The sequence below is a fragment of the Pleurodeles waltl genome, chromosome 5 (genome assembly GCF_031143425.1).
Source record: "Pleurodeles waltl isolate 20211129_DDA chromosome 5, aPleWal1.hap1.20221129, whole genome shotgun sequence".
In the NCBI taxonomy this organism is placed as follows: domain Eukaryota; kingdom Metazoa; phylum Chordata; class Amphibia; order Caudata; family Salamandridae; genus Pleurodeles; species Pleurodeles waltl.
Window position 1 is genome coordinate 1,097,724,828 of NC_090444.1, and position 24,786 is coordinate 1,097,749,613.

General features: G+C 43.8%; 1 protein-coding gene across 2 annotated transcripts in view; it reads right to left on the bottom strand.

Moving 5' to 3' along the window:
• Nucleotides 1–24,786, bottom strand: part of PDE10A (phosphodiesterase 10A) — a 1,332,617-nt gene that overhangs the window by 717,832 nt on the left and 589,999 nt on the right. The window contains exon 4 of one of the 2 annotated variants that reach the window (XM_069235310.1): nt 3,415–3,535. In XM_069235310.1, coding sequence (XP_069091411.1) covers nt 3,415–3,535 — 121 coding nt within the window. Of the gene's footprint in view, nt 1–3,414; nt 3,539–24,786 lie in introns of both variants that reach the window. The other variant, XM_069235309.1, reaches the window with a different exon arrangement.

The following is a 24,786-nucleotide window of genomic DNA, read 5'->3' on the forward strand; positions in this document are numbered from 1 at the left end:
GGGGGGTTCATGTGGACCCCTCATTAGGCCCCTGGGCACCCCATTCCCAAAGACCTTTTTTGTTTAAAAGGGGGAGGGCTGCACAGACACCCTCCCTGAGCCTTATCAGGGCTCGTGGATCACATTCCCCAGAGCCCAAATCTAAGAGGAGAGAGGCATGCGCCCCGACCCCACCTCCCCGGACTTCATTAGACCCTTGGGATCCTACCACACAAGACCTTATATTTTTTCTTTAAAGTGAGGATGGCTGTATTGCCCCATTCCCCAAACCTCATTATGCAGCCAGACACTGCAGTCAACCCTACCATATACCTTTGGCCATGCGCAATGGGGGGCTGGCCCCAAGGCCTGGTGCCAACTCCCCCCCCCCCCCCCAAAAAACATATTTCTGCCCCTCCGTAAACACATTTTGGCTCCGGGGGTGGGCTCCGGAGGGCCTCTGGAGGCACAGGGAAGAGAGTTACAGAGCTTCCCTCTCCATTTTAAGAAAGTAAATGCAGTCCAGAGGCCTTTTTTTTATTTAACCCTGCCGGAGTCCCACTAGATCTTGGCATTGTTTGCTGGTTTTTTTTGTCCCCAGGGGGTCCCCTCTGGCTCCTATGGGGCCTGGGGACCAAGTAATAGCTGGCAGCAAACATTTTTTTCATGTTGCTGGCAGCCAATCAAAACGCTTGCTCTTGCAGGAGTCAGTTTCCTGTGGGAGCGAGACGGCTCTAGTGAATTAAAACTCCCAGGGCCAATCAAAATGCTCTATTTTTAAAATGTCGCTCCTGCAAGTCTCTCGAGACTCTCGCGGACCCAACCGTCCAAATACACAATTATTTTTCAACCTTAATTTCTCAAAAACAACAGAACAAATTTACACCAAATCAAAAAAGCACAATATTCATACCAAGAGCTATGTTACAGCCGAATTTAGTTTAATTCCATTCAGCAGTTTTTGCTGTAGGGCTGCTTAAAGAAGTCAATGGAAAATGCACAGGGATTAAGTATTTTGGGGTCCTCCTTTTTTCTTGGCCCCCTGCTTGACTTATTACCTCGAAACTTTCCATGCCCAAACCAGTCCAAAAGTAGCACCTTTTTAGAAAGTTTCGTGGAGATTTGTGAAATGGTGCCTAAGTTATTAGGAACACAAAAAACATTTTTTCTGTGGATAGCAGACCTAAATATAACTACCTGATTGAGACTGTCACAAGGTAATATATATATATATTTACTTTAAAAAAACAAAGGTTACAGTGAGGTTATAGTTAGGCTCACATTTTAAATGTACAAAACCATATAAATTCACTGGTTAGAGTTATTTAGTAACTATAAATCATGCCCTAAGGTAACTAGAAGTTGCAGCCCCACTCTTTCAGGACCAGGACCTACCTTCCTGCCAAATTTGGTTTAATTCTGTCCAGTAGTTTTTGCACTATGCTGTTCAAAATCCTATGGAAAATGAATGAGGAAAACATGTTTTGGGACTCGCCATTTTTCTCGGCCTCCCTCTGGACAGATCACCCTGAAACTTTGCAGGCAGCCGCTGACGAGACTCAAGTTTTTCTGGGAAAGTTTAGTGAATATTCCTCAAGAGGTGCCAAAGATTCAGAAAAGTAAAAAAAAAAAAAAAAAAAAAAAAATATATATTGATACAGAAACTGAGTTCTATTTATAACTGCCTAGTGGCAACTGTCTGGCAAGACTCAAGTGGAGTTGAAACGCGTTGGTGGCTGCTATTCTTATCAATAAATCTGCCTAAAGGAACTTTGTAGTGTGGTAAATTACTTTTTGGACACAAAATATCTTTCAAGGGTGGTCTCCTTTGTTACAGGCACCTAAGTGAGCCTTTAAGAAAATGACTCTGACCATTTGGATTATATCTATCTATCTATCTATCTATCTATCTATCTATCTATCTATATATAACCCAGTGGGTAGTTAGGATGAGGACTCTAGAGAAAATGACTGTTTTGGCTTGCTAATAACTGTCACCATTTGACTAGTCTTCACAAAAAAAACTTTCCAAAAATAGCTTTTTCTTTTTTAGCTTAGCTGCTTCCTGGAAAGTTTTGGGGTGAGAAAGAAAGCTGAGAAAAAGGGAGGAGATCCCAAAATGCAAAATATCCGAGCACTTTCCATAGATATTTTTAGAACGTGCTATGGCCAAAATGACTTAACAGAATTACATGAAATTTGGCAGAAAGCTAGATCTCGATCAGAAAGCATGCTTTTTCATTTGGTGAAAACCAGTTCAGTAGTTTGAGAACTAAAGGTTCAAAATGTACGTTTATCTAATTTGTTGGTTCAAAATAAAACTAAAAAACTAAAAAAACAAGCCTTTAGATTGGCTAAGGGTGCTTTCTTAGTGCGAGGGCTCTGACTGGCTGGCCACAACATGAAAACAAATGTTGCAGTTACCATTACAGCACTTGGGGACGTAATCTACTGTCCTGGAAAAGGTTTTAAAAAGAACATACGAGGACAGGGTAGGAATTCCAACCTTCCCTAGCTCTTGTGGGGCCAAAATTATTTTTGCTGCAATCTCGTGGTTCTCCTGTGGGATCGTTGTAAAGAACAAAAGACAGGAAGGTGCCATTTATTTTTAAGTAAAATGAACCCCTGGGTTGAGCCAGGTTGTCAAATAAAGTACATACTGAGGGAGGGGGGGTTGGGTGCGTGGTGGGCACTGGCCCCTTCCCCAAGCCTGAGGAAACCCTTTCCTGTTACAGCTATTTTAAAAGTTGAGATGTGGGTGCCTCCCCTCCCCAATAAAAAAGAAATAATTTGCCCTGGAGAAACGGGGATCCCCAGGGATAGCAATGGTTTGGAGAGTTGAATAGTGTAGAGTGGAGTACTGTGGATTGAACTGGAGTGGCATGGCATCGAGTGGTATACAGTCCAGTGCAATACAGTGGAAGAGCAGAGTAGAGTGGCGCAGAGTGGATAGGCGTACAGTGGAGCGACATAGGCTTGAATGATGTGGAGTGGAGTAGCAGAGTGGCGCAGCATAGAATAGTGTAGCTTGGAGTGGTTTAGAAATGTAAGTATGTACATAACATACTTCTGGTCTGGTGAAAGTTAATGCAGAAGATAACTTGACATCTAATGGATAATAAGTTAATACCAATGTTTTTGTTGCCATCAAGCTATCTATTCAAAGCACATCAAAGTAGATGCATTCAGATTTGGGCATTTCGGCTATTACAATCCAGCCACGCAAATCCAATAAACGCAAGATGGTTTATATTTTAATGACTAAGCTAGACGTTGAGCCAAGACAGATCCCACCGTGGTCAAAACAGATTCTTTTAAACTCATGCATTGGTTGCCACTAGGAGGGATAAACCAATGTTAAAATTAATCCAAGAAGCACTCTTAACACCCAAATAAAAATTCTCTTCAGCTCTGCATTGAAGAACCTCTCCTCACCTGTTTTAATGATGTCGCCCAGCTCATAGAGGAGAAGTTTGTTGTCCCCACCAGCATCTAACCTCTGCTCGATGTAACAGTTTAGTTCATACACCACACCTTGCATATTTGTATCCTGGTACTGCTGAGGAAAAAGGGGGGAAAATAGTTTAAAACAAAATTTTACATCAGGATGTACAAGTAGAACATAACCTAACTGAACAGGCGTAAAACAGGTTTAAGAGTAAAAGACAAAAATAGCGCATCTAATACACCTAGTACTTTACTAGTCTACAAACAAGTCGCAACAATTAAGAACATCAATTTAGGGTGATCCAGTCATCTGGAATGACAATAAAGAGCTCAATGTAAAGGAGAAATAAACAATCTCATCGCCTGCAGGAGAAGCAAGATATATTGTTGCAGATGTCTACCTTCGGACAGCAAGTAAATCTGAAAATGCTACATTTTTTGTTCAAGCCTTTTTATTTATATTTTCATAAATAAACAACAATCGGAAACAGAGAATGTCATAGTACTATGTGTTCAACCTAGTTTGTGAAAAGCCTACATCTTAACTTTATTACCTGAATGGCTATTTAACGAGTAATCGATTTTGAAAATAGAAGAAAATAATATTATATTTAATCCTTAGTCAATCTAGAGCTAAGTATATAAATGATATTTCCACATCGGGAGCTACTGGTGGCACCAGACACGGAAATTCACAGAACCTTTGGCATCACCTGCAGACTACCATGAGAAAAATGTATTCAGGTTGCATGCATATTTGCATACTCAACCAGCATGAAAATATCCAACACAAAATGAAATGAAAGTTGGAGTCTTCGAACAATTGTTTAGTAAATCAGCCAAACTATCCTGTCCATAACATTCATCAGCTCCACAAATTCATCAGGGGTATTCCAATGGAAGAACGTTTTCAATTGTTTATTCTAGAAAAACAGTACATTTTACAGCTGGTCAAAGAGTCGGAAGGTTTCCAGGGGCATCCAAACATCTGACTGAATGCAAATTAAATGCAAATCAAGTTTGCATCTTATTGTGTAAAAATAAATGCAGAGAAATATTTTTAGAACCACTGTCAATTTCTCTGAATGTACAGATTTCAATTACAAACTTTTACCTTTAAACGTGATGAATTCAAGAGTAGGCGAATTCAAATTATGTAATTCTAACATCACATTAATAGCTTTTGCTGAACTGCCAATCACTGAGGACGTGACTCCTGTCAAAGTTTTTTCTTTTTCCAAACAGAATACTTACGTCCGCATGTCAAGGGCATGGTATGACTAACGGCTGGTGGCCGCAGACTAATAATTGCGGGGTGCATTTCTTTTTGCCAGCAAACCCAAATTTGGGACGCAGCGTAGCCCAACTTTGAAAATCTGTATATTCTGTCATATCTCGACTGCCCTCTGCATAAAGTGTCCGTGACATCATTGTGATGTGCACGATGTGCTGTGAGTACACCAACCTGGGTCATCCAAGTTTAGCAAAGATAGACCTAGACGCACCCCCTAAACCACCCCTTCACCCACTGTGTACAGGTCACTGGTGCAAGATTATTGTGTATCTGGTTCAGACCCACAAACTCTCAATGGAACAGGGAAGGAACCTCTGAGCTCATCTTACTGGTTCCGGCCACTTCAGGCCGGTCAGCCTTTGCCTTCCAGGGAAGCTTCATTTTAAAACTGAACATAAGTGCATGGCCACCTCTTCCCTTCAATCAGGTTGTGCAGTATCTGAATTACCATGGATGGCAAATCCCCGTAATGCATGGTATGGCACGAATGACTGCAGGCTTAAAGACACAAGGGCTAAACGCAGACTTTACTACATCAATTTAAGGCTCATGTTTATTGCATCCAGAAGGATGAACATTTTCCCTCTAAACCTCTCCCTGCACAAAGCTCGAGGGGCTGAATAGAAGGTGATACTCTAAAAACAGACTAAAGACATAATCGTATCCTTGGGGCAGGTTTCCTGCACGGACCCTCTATATTGTGAAACTGTATTTTCCAAGTTAGTAATACTTAGCTATTAAAAAAATAGAGTACAAAATGCAGGAAGTTAAAGTTTTATGGTGCCGTGCACCCTTACCTCACCCCCAACCCTCAATCTGGGCTGTCACTGACTTTGGTTGTGACTGAAGTTAGTTGTGATCCATTTATGTTGTGGGCACTAGGCCAGACACACAAGTGGGGCAACATTTTTATATGTACAAGTGGCGTAACGCTGGGCGGTAGAAATTTTGTAGATTCCTGCTAATTCTGTAGTTTTCCATACCAGAAATGTGATGAAAATATGTGATTTTAGGCGAAGTTTGAAGTCTGTAGGGCATTGTGGTTAACAAAACGTCATGAGATTCATGCTATGCACACTACCCTTGATTCATCCAGGTGTCTACTTTTCAGAAATGTCTGGGATTGGTAGGTATCTGTAGGCGGCGACCAAGCCCAGGCCCAAGCCCAATTAACACAGATACTCCCATTGTCAAATCATGTCATATTTTTGGCAGGAAATATTGAAGTCTCCACATCATTGTAGTGGATCCTATTTAGTTTTAATGGGAATCATGAGTTCAGCTTAGCCTTTGTCTTGCAGGCCTGTGCCCCCGTCACCCAGTAACTTTTAGCCTACTTAGCTTGCTCTGTTTTAGCACATTTATTTAATTAATTCTTCCAAGATGGCTGCCATGTTTATAATTAGGAAGATGTTTTAGTTTCACGTTATCAGTGCCATTCTTTAAAGGCGTCACTATCAGCATCAAAGATAAATGAGATACGTAGGTTGTCACATTATGCACTTTCCCACTTTCTGTGCCAGTAACATAATGTACCTTTTCAGGGATTTTTTTTTTAATAGAATTATCGCCCCAAGCATGCTTCCTTATTTATTGTTTGGGAACATACCTGCCTTCTACCAGATTTGTATAAATACATCTCACACAGACAAGATAATCTGAGGGATTCCTTGCCATTGACGCTATCTATGCTACACGTCGCCATGATGCTGACCTAGTCTTCGTGTACCTACGGAATCTGATCTAGAGACCTCATTCCAAGGTAACGAGGGTTGGGGGCACTTCTCATGGACATGGTACTGGCAGATTAGGTTTAACACACCTAGCTCTCTTTAGGTTAGAGATTAGGTTTATCATCCAAGGGTATTAAGGCCTATTTCACATCTATTACATTTTATGTTATTGCAAGATTGTCTTTGTATTCATGACTCTTGTTTTTACCATTCTGTACCTTGCATCATTTATTTTCCCAGTCATTGCTATTTATTGTAGATTGTAGTCTTGTTAATAAAACCTATTGAAAACGTCACTGCATCGCCTTAATTGCCTGTGTTTGATTGAGACATGTTGTTCACGTAAGAAAGGGGTAATTTCTGTTTAACCACGACCTCCTTGAGATGTCACACTCAAGTCCATGCATAAAGGCTGCTACAAATCACCTTACACTGTTTGGATTTTTGGTGAGGTACTGCTTGTGAGCTAGGAGGGTTGGGATGACATTTGCGACTTGTTGTAGGATTGGCCTAGTCACCTACAAACATAAGTACTGTCATTCTTAAACCAGCAGTCTTGCCTAGAGCAAGAGTTAAACTACGACATGGCGCCACCAACAATGGTGTTAAGGCACTAATTTACGGATACCCTATCACTGTCTCACAAACAACAGGTACCCTAAGTACCATTATACGGAGACGTCAGTGGGCTTGGGGAAGATCCTCCTCTGCTGAACAGGGAGCACCTTACTAGGCTGTAGACTGTTTTAGCTTGAACTATTAAAAGGACTTTTCTCTCCACTTGGTGTTCCATCTCTACATTGCATAATATGGCATACGCCATAGACATTCATTAGAATGCTAGACAAGCATTAACATTACACCTAGTAGCACATGGCTTAACAGATGAGGACAGGGATGTCACGTTTATAGTAGAAGCTAGTGAAGCTTACCAAACAGAAACATTCTACTCTTGGGTCACCTTTCCTGAGGAAGACCAGAGATCATTCACATTCCACAGATACAGAATTGCAAATGTACCTCAATGGTACCAAGCATACCAGTATCTTGAAATTCAGATAACTTATCAAGAACATCAGAACTGGTTTATTGGCGCCCTACCACACGTAATACAACCAATGAGATTAAGTCCCTTAGGTAACGAAAGACCGCCGTGGCTTATGTTTACCACATATACACCTCACCCTGGTGTACAAAACATGCAGGCAGCAGATCTGCGCAATCTATACCTTGAGCTAGTAACACTATATAGAAAACTTTCAGTTCGTAATGCAAACTAACACCAGCGCGTCTAGCACCATCAACACCTGCTGGATATCAATTGGCTACTACTGGGATTAATCCACAAACAATACATTCTATCATGGGAAAAGTGCCCACAGAATGAGAGAAGATCCCATTCTGGATAGCCCAGAAGCCAGTTCCCCATACGGGACTAAAGGAAAAACATGGAATTCTCACAATTGCATGCCCTTCAGGGTGGTTCCCTCAGTGGATGACTGCGCCACATGGGGTACAGTCTTCGCTTCAATTTATAGTACCACACATGGTACCCCAACCCTAGCCAATTTACTGCAAGTGTTAAAAACGAATTCAGAATGAACACAGGGCCGCACCAGCCCTAGACTTGGGGATGAAATGCGTAAACTTCAATGCAGTCTCCTCAATAACTCTCAGTAATATTAAAGCGGTAGCACGGGCTATACGCCAGTGTCTCCGAGAGATTCCACATTTAGAACAGGAGGAGCAGCTACCAAAAATAATTTCCGTCATCTATACCAGTATAGGATGGGATAGTTTGGGAGCCAAGCCAAAAAAGCCTGAATTACAGAGTTCTTCCCCTAAGGAAGGTACAAAACAAGCACAGGAGGGTTCTACAAAGCGCTGGGATAGACAAAAACAAATTAAAGACAGAGAGCAGATTCTCTACACCTGGAGAACTCCGACAGGAGATCTAATCTCAGTAATCGAGAAAATATAAAAGCTCCTGACAGACATACTGATTCATGCGCCTCTCGTTCCTTTCAGGACGCACCGGACAGACGTGGCGAGATAGTGGGCCAGTCAGAGTGACGTCCTGAATACGTGAAACAGAAGAAAGACTCACCACAATCTTCTGACAAAAAAAGATAATTCGCAACAACAAAAGCCACTGATTGAAAAAAAAAAAAAAAAAAGGTGGCAGCACTCTCAATTAAAAATGCCAGTACACTTGAGAACATTGCTGAAGAACAAGATGTGGGCTGTGACACTGCTAGACAGCGCAGCAGAGGTCATGAGATGACGCCAGAGTCTGAAAGAATGCAACAGCAACTAGTGACTTTATCGCAGTCGAGGCTGCAGACAGGCGCATTCTCCCACCCGACAGGGTTTATGATTTAAATATCCAAATTGAGGGAGACGGAGAGCACCATTAGTGTGATATTCTGGGATTAATTTAGTTGTGATATCCTACTGGCCGAGAGGGACTGGCCACCTGAGCACGTCCGAAAGCTCTTGCATGGGGAAGATGTCATTTTGCCTTCTTTCTCCTATCTTGTTCCACAGGCGGTGAAAGAAGCCTACGCTGTCAATTGGGCTTCAACGCAGCCACCTGTACTATACCGCAACCATATAGGTTGCGACAAGGATTCTCCTCGTCATGTAATACCTGCTAGGTCTACGCCTAAGCCACAATATTGTGTTAAACATGAAGCTCCTTACTCAGCTCGAGTACCAGTGAGTAATTGAGCCCTGTCTCTCTGCAATGAATAACCTGTTATTCCCCGTTGCAAAACTCAACCATTCATATGGAATAGTTATACATCTACATATGCAATACAAAAAACTCACAGTACAGCACTAATTAACAATACAGTGCGTAAAAAATATAAAACAAAACAGGGCTGTTTTGAGCCCGTGTAACATCAATATTGCATGATATTGATCCAGAAGTGGTGTCTTACGTGGATGACATCTATCTCACAGATGACCTCACCATTCACCTTTCCAAGGTCAATTGAATCGTTCTAGGATTCGCAGCCCTTGGTTACAAATTTAATTTTAGGAAAACTAAGATAGCCTTTCTCAGTGTATTGTTCCTGGGATACAAACAATCAAATGAGGGCAAGAGCCTGGCCCCGTACTTTCTAGAAAAATGTAAATGTGCTCAGCTCTAACCTCCAAATACAATAAAGAAACTAGTCTTTACTTGGTTTCTTTAACTTTGGCAGAACTTATAATCCTGACTATGCAAAACCTATCAAGTGACTTTATGACTTAATACGCCCTGATTTGTCTAGTAGACACAGGACAATAGAACACACATGTATCCTTAGAGGACTGCAACAGGACATGCTAGAAGCAAAACACTTACACACAAGTGACAACAGAACAAATTTGGTCATCAGAATAATTGCTGGTGCCATTGGGTTCACTTATGTCACCTTTAATGAAGGTGACAGTGCCAGTATCTTATAAATTGCACTTATGCTCCAATGCAGAACAACGTTTTGCACCCACAGAAAAAAATCTAACTGCAGTTCAGATGGCTGTCATTAAGGAGAGGCCAGTTACCCAAGGAAAACGCATTATTGTTTTTACCCCGGTGCCGGCCTTAGAGGCCATCCCCAAAGCAAGCATCCCTAACGCTAAAGAATTACATCCACGCTGGATTCAGTGGGCAACCTCCCTGACTGCCACCGATTTTGATTACATCTTTGATCCAAAACTTCAGACACACAAATTTCTCCAATATGAGGAGTACCCCACACCTCTAGACATCCTGCCACTTGACAGATACCATACTGTCAGTCATTTACATGGATGGTTCAGCCCAACCAACAGTAGGTACTAAACATCAATCCTCAGCCACTTGTGCACCCATGAGCGGAGTGATGAGAATGGTGTATTTCACGCTCACAATACCTATACGCAGACACTAGGGGACTGCACAGCAGGCATAACTCAAAGCCCTTATTCTAGCACTAGAACACACAGAGCCAGCACTACTAACTTTAATTGTCTGTGATTAATACTACTGTGTGCAAGCATACAATGATTATATTATTCATTGGAAGTTGAACAGGTTCAGAGACTCAAAGGGGGACACCATAGAACACCGAACCCTGTGGGGGAGGGTGGCTGATCTTAAGGATAAGCTAACTTGTGTCCATATAGTACATACATTGGGCAACCAACGTGTAGGAGTGCACGTTACTGGCAATAATTTGGCTGATGAAGCAGCCAAATATGCAGTTGCTACGGCTTCTGTGGCTGCAGTGACTCGTTCTCAGACGAGATTGGATAATGAAATTGTGGCTGCCGTTAAAGCCTTGGCTGAAGGCAAACCTCTCCCAGAAGCGTAGCCGACAGAATACTCATACCACATCTGCACAGAATGTTGCTTATGCAACATTTTCTGGGGTTGGAGATCGAGTGATCCCCAAACAAGACCAGAGATTAGCTCTGATAAAAGCAGTGCATGAGGGTATCACCTTTGCACATGCTGGTATTGCGGACACAATAACTCTCCTACAGAAGCGCTTCTGTTGACCAGGTCTATAGAAACAGACCAAGTAATATGTCCTCTGTTGTGACATTTACCAGCAGATAAAGGGCTCAAACATCAAACGCCTTCCGCAGACATCCCTCTTAGAGTCCAACAGGCCACTACAATGTGTGTACCTGGACCACTGTGGTCCCTTAGAACCTAATGGTGCATACAAATACATCTTAGTCACTGTAGATTCCTGTGGGTATGGCCTCAGTGGTCAGCTGCTGCTCGAACTGTTATAAAAGACTTACTGATCTTTATCGGTACATATGCAGTTGCGGCATTCTATTTGGACCACGCCCTTGCCTTTGCCACTAAGGCATTCAGGGTCAGCATGGGGACGATGTGTGTTGAACTCCATTACTCCTCACCATACCATCCAGAGGGAAATTCGGTTTAGGAGAGGAGGAATCAAGATCTAAAGCAGTCCTTAACATCTAGAGTATTAGGTTCTGGATGCAGCTGGCTTCATCACCTATACGAGGTCCAAAGAGCACTGATTAACCTGCCAATACGGTCCTTGGGGGAACGCACTCCCTATGAGGTTCTCTTTGGGATACCTATGTATGTCGCACATCTAGATGGCCCTGGTTTGGTGGCAGCAGATACACCTTTTGACATAAATGAACGTCCTACTGTCTCACAGGAGCTTCGGCAATTTTGTGATGATAAATCATCTGCCAGTGCTGCCACCTTAGGAAGAGGGGATTTGCCAACAATTTCTACAGGCTGGATTCCTAAAGTTGGTAATCTGGTACATAAGAAGATTGCTGAGAAGAAGGAATTTGGTCCATCCTACAGAGCACTGGTCCAAGTCCTGGGAATACAAGGTACTAGAACTGTCATCCTACCACCACTGCATGATTCCAAAGCAAACAGATTTGTCTCGATTGACAACATCAAACTTCACCATGTGGCCAATCCTGCACAGTAGACCCAGAGGTCCCTTGGGTAGATCCCAGTCTCCTCTCACTACCCATCAGAACATACCTCTTCAAAGAAGAAACTCCACCACTTTTGATTACACAAGCATGTCCAACTATGCTACAAATGCCTCCCCGGGCTTGGGGCGGGCAGAAAATGAGCTCTTTCGGATTCCTGTTACCACTTCAATGACATCACGTATCTAAGATGTGGCATCTTCTATTCCAACACAAACTGACATCTATGAGTCTCCATGTGAAGTGGATCCACCTGCCAGTAATACACCAGCCTCTGTGTTTGGAGAGACTGCTTCTGGTTACTTCAACAATATTGATGACTTTTCTTCAACTCCGTCCGCACCTGCTGTTGCAACTGTTTCAAAGACACGTAAGATGTACATTTGGCCTAACAATAACTATTTAATTTATCCATGGAGCTATTTGTGGTTATTTTTGACATTGTTTGCATTTTTTCTATGGATTGGTTTTGTGGCTGTTTTCTTTCGACTTATAAATGGTCATTACCTTCCTGAATGCTCCTCTGTTGAGCCTATGGATGAAGTCTTAACTCCATATCTTTCCTCAACTTGTGAACATTTCAGCAGTACTGATTCCTAATGGGATTGTGTTGGATTAAGTTCCATTATATATATATATATATATATATATATAGACCTACTTAGGTCATTCAGATTCCATATGTCTCCAAAAGTTCAAAGACTGATGTAATTACACCTAGTGTTGTATCTGATGATTGGGATGTCCAGACAGTTAATTCCATGTTAACTGAAATGAAGGACTACGCTGCATTTGAAAGTGGTATGTACACCAACGCGGAGAATTATGGGGAAATGTTCTGCTATAACAACTGGGAACATTACCTGCACCGTGCAACGAGACCCAGATCAGTATTCAATTACACACAGTGGGAACACTGTTAAACTTCACTGGTGGGGAGCCCAAAATATTATTCGGATAAATTCACTTATTTTTCTGGGCATGACACTAAAAATTCAGAGTCATATTATTTCAAGATACCACCTTCTTAAACTAGGAAAATTTTGCTAACTAACACAAAGTTAATTTATTCAGATTCCTTTGTTTCCTGTCTTGCAGTTGAAGGTCACGAATACTGGAAGAACACTAATGATATAAAGAGTGTATGGGGAACACACGATGGGCAAATACTGGGTACGGAAGCTTTATTTGGAGTGTGCCTTATTCCTAAACAAATGATCTTTTTAAATGACATTATTCAACAGACATCCTTTCTGGGGTTAGCAAAGATGAAAGAAAGAAATGCGCTCGCATCCCCACACCAGCAAAAATCATTTATTGGCAGTCCTTCCTGAATGTCACTGAGGAAGAACTGGACGCAAAGGTTCAGGCTGGTACCTATAAACTTCACTTTCCAGTCCCGGCGGGTGGTTATTATGGCCACTAGACAGATTAGCCGGCCAGACCATCGCTTTGTCTCATGTCAACACTCGGGTAAAGTTATAACATACAGTGTGGGTAAACTGTGCCAGCAGTGGTTACAGACTAACACCTTAGCAGCAGTTAAGGAACATCTTAATACTCTTTCGGAAGACATAGACTTGCAGGACTTCTCGTTAGGTCCAAGAAAGCCACATACTAAAGGATTCATCTATGCCGTATACAATGAGATCTGGAAGCTTTCTCAAATAGATGTTGCTGCACGTTTAGGGCAGATAGACAAAGAAAATTTGGAAAAGGATTTAGCTGTTGTCGACAACCGCATGAACACTCTGTCCAACAGTATTTATTCCCTTAATAATATAGTGTCATCTGCGATTGACATAATTCAGAATGACATGTCCCTTTTACACCATGGGCAAAAGTCAGCTTTGTTTCATCATGCAGTTAGGTTGGACACTACACTACAGATTTTGAAAAACGTCTGTGTTCCATGGAAGTCTAAACAGAAGTGACTTGTTTGCTGCTTTTAATTTATCCGGGGAACAACAGATAATGGCTAAATCAGAAGCAAGTTTCACCATGCTTCACACAGAAAAGCTAGAAAAGTTGCTTTTTACAGTGGCAGAGAGTCCATCGTCAGTATGGCTCTTACATGGCATTATAAATCTGCCCATTTCCACTTTTCGAACTGCCTGAAACATCTTGCTGTGGGCAGATACGAGTGGCTAGGAGATAGCTATATTAAAGAAGAGTTTTCCTTTGAATATAAATGTCTGAACGGCAAGGGGTCTTGCTTAGCAGAAGCGAAAGTGAAACTACTGTTAGTCATTCGGTTTGCAAACAGGTGTCCCTTCATTGCAATGCGGGTGTCGCGCAGTTGGCCTGGTTTCAGAAGGGTACTCCCGTCCCTTTGAGTCGTCTGGCATTTCATGTACTTTTGAATGGAAGCTATGTGGTGCTAAACGACCAAAGCTGTTGCAGTATGCAACCAGGAATTACCTGCGCAATTTCAGTCTCTAAGGTCGTAACATGTTGCAGATAGGGGTTTTATCCCCCCCCCCCCCCACACACACACACAGGGGATAAGAGTAGCAGAAATGTGGCCTCACATTGATACTACTAATGTAATTTATGACAAGCTGAGCAGACTAAAGGCACTACTGTTCCAGAAACAAGCTGTGTTGACATTGATTAGAGTGATGTATGCTTTTCAGATAGCAAGATCATCAGCTGAGTTACAATCACTATTAAATATCAACTTCTCCAAGCACTTTGGAGAGCTGGTATCCAAACTTTTCAACGCTACGAGCACTACCGGAATTTTCCATTTCTTTAATGTTGTCTGGATTTGTGTCCATCTTCCAGACTGTATTTGGAGTCATTCCTTCAGCCATCTACTCTTTTCCTGGGTGTATGGCGGCTTTCCTGTGACGTTGGCATTGATCAGAGGGATACTACTGCTGTTGTTCCCGATACGTAGTGTTTGTGCCACCCAAACTAAGCATAGTGATGGAGCTACTACCACCAGGCCAACTATGTTGTGATCGCATGGTACAGTTTTTTGGTGCTCCGTTGCTGGAATAATTGAAGTCCTTTGGTGTGTGCAACCGGTCTTTCACTGCACCTGGTGCCTCTTTGAGCATTTACCTTTGGTGTGTCTTGCTGTTTCGCCTGTGCCTCCTGTGGACAAGGAACTGCTGATGTTTCCAATGAGGGTTCATTCACGGTCGAGCCCCACGAGACTGAGGCTTATTCGTGAGGCCATTTACAAGTCACCCTTGGTGGACTGTCTGTCTGCTTTGGGCACTTTGGAGGGTGCTGCTATTGCGGGAGATCTTGCATCTGAGACTGCTGCGCACTACTGCTCCGTGGATCCATCTACCAATCCGGTCATCGATCTGACATCTGACGATGTGGCTTCTTTCTTGGATGCTTTTCCTTCTGATGGCTTCGAAGACCTTCTTCAAGATCATAACTATTATAAAGTTTGCAAGTTTTAAGTTTGCCAACATTGCCTTTAACTTTGGCCTGCTGTGCTTGTCATGGTCGACATTATGTCTCTTTGTATGTTCTAGCTATTTTTAACAAGTTTTGAATTAGGTTTTAGCTATCTTTTAATATGATTTTAGCTTGTTTTAGTCTACAGCATTTTAGCTTGGGTTCATTTACTTTCTCTGGCGTCATTAGTTTGGCGACATACTTGTTCTTGTAATGGGGAGGGTATAGTGGATCATATTTAGTTTTAAAGGGAATCAGGAGTTTAGCTTAGCCTTTTGCCTTGCAGGCCTGTGCCCCCGTCACCCAGTAACTTTTAACCTACTTAGCTTGCTCTGTTTTAGCACATTCATTTAATTAATTCTTCCAAGATGGCTGCCATTTTTATAGTTAGGAAGATGTTTTAGTTTCACGTTATAAGTGCCATTCTTTAAAGGCGTCACTATCAGCATCAAAGATAAATTAGATACGTAGGTTGTCACATTATGTAGTTTCCCACTTTCTGTGCCAGTAACATAATGTACCTTTTCAGGGAATTGTTTATAGAATTATCGTCCCAAGTATGCTTTCTTATCTAATGATTGGGAACATACCTGCATCAGGGGTCCTACCAGATCTGTATAAATACATCTCACACAGACAAGATAAGCAGAGGGATTCCTACTAGATGCCATCGATGCTATCTATGCTACATTGCACCTTGATGTTGACCCAGTCTTTGTGTCCCTACAGAGTCTGATCTAGAGACCTCATTCCAAGGTAACGAGGGTTGGGGGCTCTTCTCATGGACATGGTACGGGCAGATTAGGTTTAACACACCTAGCTCTCTAGGTGAGAGATTAGGTTCATCATGCTAGGGTATCAGGGCCTATTTCACATCTAATACATTTTATGTTATTGCAAGATGGAGGGGGTCTTTGTATTCATGACTCTTGTTTTTACTATTCTGTTCCTTGCATCATTTATTATCCTAGACATTGCGGCCCATCCAATTGATTGCCGATTGCAGTCTTCTTATTAAAACCTATTGAAAACTTTACTGTATCTCCTTAATTGCCTGTGTTAGAAATGGGGTCTTTGGTTGGCAGTCAGGTTACCCCCTGTCCAAGCAAGGATAAAGGAGAATCACCCTCAGCTAACCCCCGCTCACCCCCTTGGTAGCTTGGCACGAGCAGGCAGGCTTAACTTCAGAGTCTAGGTGTAAAGTATTTGTACCACCACACACAGTAACTCAGTGAAAACACTACAAAAATCCAACATACACAAGTCAAGTTGTTCATTTGAAAAGCAACAGAGTCTTAAATCCTTTTGTAAACTCTAAAAACAAACACTGATAGCGTTGAAAAGTACCTGGGTAGCGTCAAAATAGCACGCACGAGTGAGTATGCGTCTAAAAAGGTTAGCGATGCGTCGATTTCTCACCCACAAGCAAGACGGTGCGTCGTTTCTCCTTCTCCGGTCGGGTCAGCGTGCGTTTTTCCTCTCCACAGGAGAGCGATGCGTTGATCTGGGTAAGCACTCGGGTCCGGGTAGGCGTTGCGCCGTTTTTCCACACCCATCATGGTTTGCGTCGAAAATCCTGCTGCACGGTATCAGCCCAACCGCGGTGTGTGTTACCAGCCTCCGTTAGCTGTGTGGTGCATTGTTTCTCCAGCCGTGTGCGTCGATCTCCTAGCTGCGAAGCTGGCAGCGCATCGTTTCTTCAGCCGCATCTCAGAGACTGCGTCAGAAATTTCCCCGCACAGCGGTCTGTGAGTGGATTTTCAATCTTGGTCTGCCAGCTTCACCTGCCAAGGCCCCAGGAACTGGAGAGGGCACCACTTGGCAGGGCAGGAGTCCCAGCAGAGAGTCCAGGTGCTGGCAGGGGAAGTCTTTGTTCACAAGCAGGAATGCACAACAAAGTCCAGTCTTTGTCCCCTTTCACCAGGCAGAAACAGCAAGTGCAGGATAGCTCCAAAAAGCACAGTCAAGAAGCAGGGCAGCACTTCTCCTCAGCTGTTCTCTAGGCAGAGGTTCCTCTTGATTTCCAGAAGTGATCTAAAGTCTGTGGTTTTGGGTACCCTTCTTATACCCATTTTGCCCTTTGAAGTAGGCTTACTTCAAAGGAAAGTCTCTCTTGTTTGTAAAATCCGGCCTTGCCCAGGCCAGGCCCCAGACACACACCAGGGGGTTGGAGACTGCATTGTGTGAGGGCAGGCACAGCCCTTTCAGGTGTGAGTGACCACTCCTCCCCTCCCTCCTAGCACAGATGGCTCATCAGGATATGCAGGCTACACCCCAGCTCCCTTTGTGTCACTGTCTAGAGAGAGGTGCAAACAGCCCAACTGTCAAACTGACCCAGACAGGAATCCACAAAAAGGCATAGTCACAGAATGGTTTAAGCAAGAAAATGCTCACTTTCTAAAAGTGGCATTTTCAAACACACAATCCTAAAATCAACTTTACTAAAAGATGCATTTTTAAACTGCGAGCCCAGAGGCCCCACACTCCACATGTATATCCGCTCCCAAAGGGAATCTACACTTTAATCATATTTAAAGGCAGCCCCCATGTTAACCTATGAGAGGGATAGGCCTTGCAACAGTGAAAACATAATTTGGCAGTATTTCACTTTTACGACATATAAAACACATTAGTATATGTCCTCCCTTAAACATAAACGCGCATCCTGCCCATGGGGGTGCCTAGGGCCTACCTTAGGGGTGTCTTACATGTAAGAAAAGGGAAGGTCTAAGGCTGGCAAGTGGGTACACTTGCCAAGTCGAATTGGCAGTTTAAAACTGCACACACACAATGCAGTGGCTGGTCTGAGCCATGTTTACAGGGCTACTAATGTGTGTGGCACAACCCGTGCTGCAGGCCCACTAGTAGCATTTGATGTACAGGCCAGGGGCACCTCTAGTGCACTGTACTAGGGACTTACTAGTAAATCAAATATGCCAATCATGGAAATCCAACCAACAATACAATCTACACAGAGTATATGCGCTTTAGCGCTGGTTAGCAGTGGTAAAGCGCTCAGAGTTCTAAAGCCAACAAATACAGGTCAGAAAAATAGGAGGCAGGAGGCAAAAAGATAGGGGATGACCCTGGATAAGGAAAAAATTCCAACAGCCTGAGTTTGATTTAGACATGTTGTTCAAGTGAGAAAGGGTTAACCACGACCTCCCTGAGATGTCGCAATCAAGTCCATGCGTAAAGGCTGCCACAAATCACCTTTTACTGTTTGGGTTTTTGGTAAGGTACTGCTTCTGAGCAGGGATGGTTGGGACGACAGTAGTGACTTGTTGTAGGATTGGCCTAGTCACCTACAAACATAACTACTGTCATCCTCAAACCAGCAGTCTTACCTAGAGCAAGAGTCAAACCACGACATAACGTTTTGGGCTTTTTCCGTGTTGCAAAAGATAGGCCCACCCATACACGTAGGATTGTGTTTTATCGGAACAAGTGGGGAAACGCTGGCCAGTAGGAATTTTGTGGGTCTGTGTATTCAGGAACTTTACATCACAAAAAGTCAAGTAAAGTGCATGATTTCAGGCAGAGTTTGGGTTAAGCAGAGTATTGGGGGTAAGAAAACATCATGGGATCCACGCAAGGCATACTACCATGGATGCCACTTGAAGTCTGCTTTTCAGAAAAGTTTGGGTCTGGTAGGTTTCCCCAGGAAGCCGCCAACCCATTCAACACAGCAAGTGAACCAATATTGGGATTTAGCCCCACTCTCCTGGCCCATATGTAAAAATGAACACCCAAAATAATCAAATGTCCTCTCACTTGCCATCAGGATGGGGATGTTTTAATCTGCGGGTTAACAGAAAGACGGTTGAGGCTTGATGGGTAAGGCCTGATGTCAGGATGGGGAGACTCATCCCAATATTTGATGAAAACAAAACAAAAATTATTTCTGCTCTCCAGTATGTTTTTAGCCCTCCCCTGGGGCAAATCCCTTTTCTGCACCACCAGGCCAAAATACTGGTTTGCTCCTTTTTGGATGGGACTATGGGCCAATGCCAGAGTTCAACGCCCAAGCTTCCTTATTTTTTACCCAAATCAAAAAATCCCTGGTGTCTACGGGGCTAACTATGCCAAACCCAGAGTGCAGATTTGGGGCATCCTCCCCAATTTGAACATACCTTCTATATACCCCCTGGGAGGCAGAAAAACACTATTGGCCCTGCTGGTGTGGAGGACGGCTTGATGTCAGGGTTGGTCGCACCACCCTTCTGTTTGTTTTGGTGTCATTTTGAGGTACCTGGTGTCCAGTGGGCTTTCTAGCCCTCCAAGGGCAAACCCCTATATGTCACCAGTGCCTATTGGGTGAACCATTGATTTGGGCTTGCTCTTCTGTGGCGATCTCCAAGCAGGGATCTACCGGGTGGTGAAACCATTGGAAAGGGGAAATCTCCCATTTCCAATAATGTCTCCAACTTAGTGCGTGCTCGGGGGCTGAAATAAACTCAGAGCACTAATACAGTGAAAATGAAACAAGCCGATTGGCTCATTTTCCTTTCACTTTCCAAGTAAGTACGTCAGCATGCCCGGCACATTAATCGGCATTACCAAATTAATGATCTTTTTTAAACAGCCTTGGGCTGCTTGGGAAGCTTTTCCCTAGCAGCCTGAGCAGAAAATTACAAAAAAAATTAAACAAAACCCTCCCCAGTGTCAACCAACGGCCAACAGACACCTATAGGGTTAAATAATGCATGGGCATACGTAGTATAGAGGCACCTGATGTGTTTATACCACCAAATTTGGGTAAACTACAATTCACTAGCACCTATGATTTTTTTTAAACCTACCCACATTTCAGACTTTGTTTTATTTAAAGCTGGTTGCAGTCAAAGAGGTTTTAATTTTTTTTTTCTAATATGTGTTTCACAGTCTAAAGCATAACACATACCTGCTGTCCCAGCTACTTCCAGGTGAATGTAAAATTGGTGATGAAACCGATGTGGACATGTGTGTACTAAAAGAGCTAAAAAGGACTTCAAAGACATGTTTTAAACCATGAATTCCTAATCCAATGTTTAAAAAGCTTCACCTGTCCACACATGTATCATGCTCTGGGGGCAGTTTGTGTTTTTACACAAGATATATATGCAGACAAATGTAGCCAAGTGTGGTGTGTGACAACAGATCATTTATTATTGTTTTTTCACTGTATCTAAGGAGCCAAGCTTGAAGATGACCATGCATCCCTGGAGTGGCTCTATTCTGAGGGCTCATTCCCAGCACAAAAAGAGAAAGATGGTCTTGATCTTGGGAGGGATCACATGCCCACCATATGTACCTGGGTCGCTAGCAAGCACACACTGCTTACAGCTCAGTCATGACCATAGAGCAGCACACCTCCTAATGCCCAACCATGACCAGAGAGTAAAGTGTCTCCCATGTTAACAAGATGGAGGCAGCCAGGATGAGATGGAAGGGTGTCCCAGAAGCCCCACCACACCACTGATTACAGAGGACTACAGAAGCATATAGAAAGCCACACCAGACCCCCTCAGTCAAATGTGACAGATGGAACTCTTCATTGTGAGGTTGGCTGTGGGAGGAGATGTGGATGAACAGCAGCAGCTGTTTGATGGCAGCTAACCATTACAGTAGCAAAGCCTAACCTCTGTTCCCAAAATGTGGCGACTGGTGTCACTGAGAGAAGTATGTAGAAAAGCATTAAATTCATTTTTTTGGCTCACAAAGCGATCAGTGGAAAGCAAGCTGGCCAGGAAGGCAATGGAGGCTTTTCTACTTCAAGGTCATCCTTTTCGAAGGAATCACATCTGACTGACCCAAACGTCGAGTGCAGTGGTGTCATTGCTCTCACAAGGGGAGAGCCTTATAATAATGATCACTGTAGATGCGGTACAGGGAGTCCAAAAAGCATGTTTGGTCAAGAATGGACGCACAATTGATTACATTAAAACCTATATCACAGATACAGAGCGAGTAGTGGAGCACACTGACCACAGGGTCATTCACACGAAGAAGCAGCTGCAAAAATATGTAAACAGATCCAAAAGGTGCTGTTAGACCTGACAGCCTTAGGGTAGTCACCCCTAACTTTTTGCCTGCCTCCCTCCATTTTTTTTGGACACTGTTTTTGCTGGTTTATAGACTCTGCGCACTTTACCACTGCTAACCAGTGCTAAAGTGCATATGCTCTCTCCCTCAAAACATGGTAACCTGGAATCCTACCTGATTGGACTATTAATTTACTTATAAGTCCCTAGTAAGATGCACTTTATGTGCATAGGGCTGGTAAATTAAATGCTACGAGTGGGCCTGCAGCACTGGTTGTGCCACCCACTTAAGTAGCCCCTTTTCCCTTGTCTCAGGCCTGCCATTGCAAGGCCTAGGTGTGCAGTTTCACTGCCACCTCGACTTGGCATTTAAAAGTACTTGCCAAGCCTAGAACTCCCCTTTTTCTACATATAAGTCACCCTTAAGGTGTGCCCTAGGTAACCCCTAGGGCAGGGTGCTGTGTAGGTAAAAGGCAGGACATGTACCTGTGTAGTTATATGTCCTGGTAGTGTAAAAACTCCTAAATTCGTTTTCACACTACTGAGAGGCCTGCTCCCTTCATAGGCTAACATTAGGGCTGCCCTCATACACTGTTGAAGTGGCAGCTGCTGATCTGAAAGGAGCAGGGAGGTCATATTTAGTATGGCCAGAATGGTAATACAAAGTCCTACTGACTGGTGAAGTCGGATTTAATATTACTATTCTAGAAATGCCACTTTTAGAAAGTGAGCATTTCTTTGCACTTAAATCCTTCTGTGCCTTACAATCCACGTCTGGCTGGGCTTGGTTGACAGCTCCTTGTGCATTCACTCAGACACACCCCAAACACAGGGTACTCAGCCTCACTTGCATACATCTGCATTTTGAATGGGTCTTCCTGGGCTGGGAGGGTGGAGGGTCTGCTCTCACACAAAGGACTGCCACACCCCCTACTGGGACCCTGGCAGACAGGAGTAAACTGAAAGGGGACCTGGTGCACTTCTTAGCCACTCTTTGAAGTCTCCCCCACTTCAAAGGCACATTTGGGTATAAAACAGGGCCTCTGCCCTACCTCATCAGACACTTGCTGGAGAAGAAACCGGAACCAGAAACTACATCCTGCCAAGAAGAACTGCCTGGCTGCTCAAAGGACTCACCTGTCTGCTTTCTACAAAGGACTGCTGCCTTGCTGAACTCTTGTCTGGCTGTGAAAGTGCTCTCCAAGGGCTTGGATAGAGCTTGCCTCCTGTTCCTTGAAGTCTCAGGACCAAAAAGACTTCTTCCTTTCACTTGGACGCTCCGTGCGCCGAAAACTTCGACGCACAATTTGTTTCGCGGCAAGAAAAACGCCGCACACCGACGCTGATCAACGCGACGCTCTCAGGACGATCGAGACTTCGACGCACAAACTCGCAAGGACAACGCCGCCCGACTTTCCAGGAGAAATCGACGCGACGCCTACCGTGAACGCGAAACTTTGACGCACGGCCTCGCAAGGACAACGCCGCCCGACTTCTGAGGAGAAATCGACGCGACGCCTGCCGTGAGATCAAAATTTCGACGCACGGCCTCGCAAGGACAACGCCGCCCGACTTCCAAGGAGAAATCGACGCGACGCCTACCGTGAGATCGAAACTTCGACGCGCAGTCCCGCAGAACGACGCACAGCCGGAAAACAAGTAGGAGAATCCACGCACAGACCCGGGACATCTGGTAATCCCCGCGATCCACGAAAAGAGACTGTCTGCGCGCCGGAAAACGACGCCCGACTTCCCCGCGTGGAAAAGAACGACGCAAGTCTTTGTGTGCTGAGGAGAAATCGACGCACACACCCCTTTTTCCACGCATCTCTTTTCCTGTGGCCCTCCGAGGAGATCTCCCACCAGAAACCAGGTACTTTGTGCTTGAAAGACACTTTATTGCATTCTAAAGACTTAAGACACTTTATATCACTTCCCTGTGATATTTCTACAATTTTTCATTTGCAACTTTATTCTTTTTGACCTACAATTATCCTGATAAATATTATATATTTTTCTAAACACTGTGTGGTGTATTTTTGTGGTGCTATATGGTGGTATTGTATGATTTATTGCACAAATACTTTACACATTGCCTTCTAAGTTAAGCCTGACTGCTCGTGCCAAGCTACCAGAGGGTGGGCACAGGATAATCTTGGATAGTGTGTGACTTACCCTGACTAGAGTGAGGGCTTTTGCTTGGACAGAGGGTAACCTGACTGCCAACCAAAAACCCCATTTCTAACATTGGTGATCAGCGGTGAGGATAGGACTTGTATTTGTGCAGTGACATACAGTAGCTAAGTATTTCACTACCTACCCACAGTTGAAGGTCAACTTGGTTTTTATCTCTTTTTGAAAATCCGTTTTTTCCTGACAATTTTCAAAAACTAAATCCTCACTCAACATGTCTCTGACTGGGTCTCAGACAGGGGACTTTGACCTAGTCCAGTTGGATACATACACGGTCAAACAACTAAGAGGATTCTGCAGGGCATTAAGGGTACCCACCCAAGGGGCCTCCAGAAAGGAGGACTTTCAAGTGGCGCTGAGGGCCTGGGCAGAAGCCCATTTAGAGGATGATGAGGAAGAGGAGCCAGAAAATGGCCCCTCAGAAGGATTTTTACTATCTATGGATGGTGTTACCACTGCAATTGTGCACCCTTCCAGACCAGGGAGCAGTGTCTCCATGCAAAGCCTGACCGCAGAGGAAAGGAGAGAGGAAAGGGAGTTCCAATTGCAAATGGCAAAACTGAAAATTGAGGCGCAACAGGAGGAGAGGAGGGCAGAAAGAGAAGCCAAACAAGCTGAGGCTGAAAGGGCAGCCCAACAGATTGAAGCTGAAAGAACAGCCAAACAAGCAGAAGCTGAAAGAGCAGCCAAACAAGTGGAAGCTGAAAGAGCTTTGGCTGAAAAGAAACTATTGTTGGCTCATGAACTGAGTCTCAAGGAGCTGGAGATCAAGGCAAGACAGTCTGAATCCAGCAATAATGGTGGCAGCATACAGACAGGACCTGCTGGAGAAAAGAAGGTTCGTATACCCAAAAATGTGGTGCCCAGTTTTGTGGTGGGAGATGACATAGATAAATGGTTAGCTGCTTATGAAGTTGCACTAAGGGCTCATGAGGTTCCTGAAGGGCAATGGGGGGTAGCTATGTGGGGTTATGTGCCTCCATTGGGGAGGGACACACTTCTCACATTGGATCCACCGGATCAAAACACCTACCCACTCCAGAAAGCCACTTTACTTGCCAAGTTTGGGCTGACCCCTGAGGGATACCGTCAGAGGTTCAGGGACAGCACCAAACAAACCACACAAACATGGGTAGATTTCTTTGATTTCTCTAGTAAGGCACTGAATGGATGGGTGCGGGGCAACAAAGTAGCAGATTATAAAGGTTTATATGACTTGATC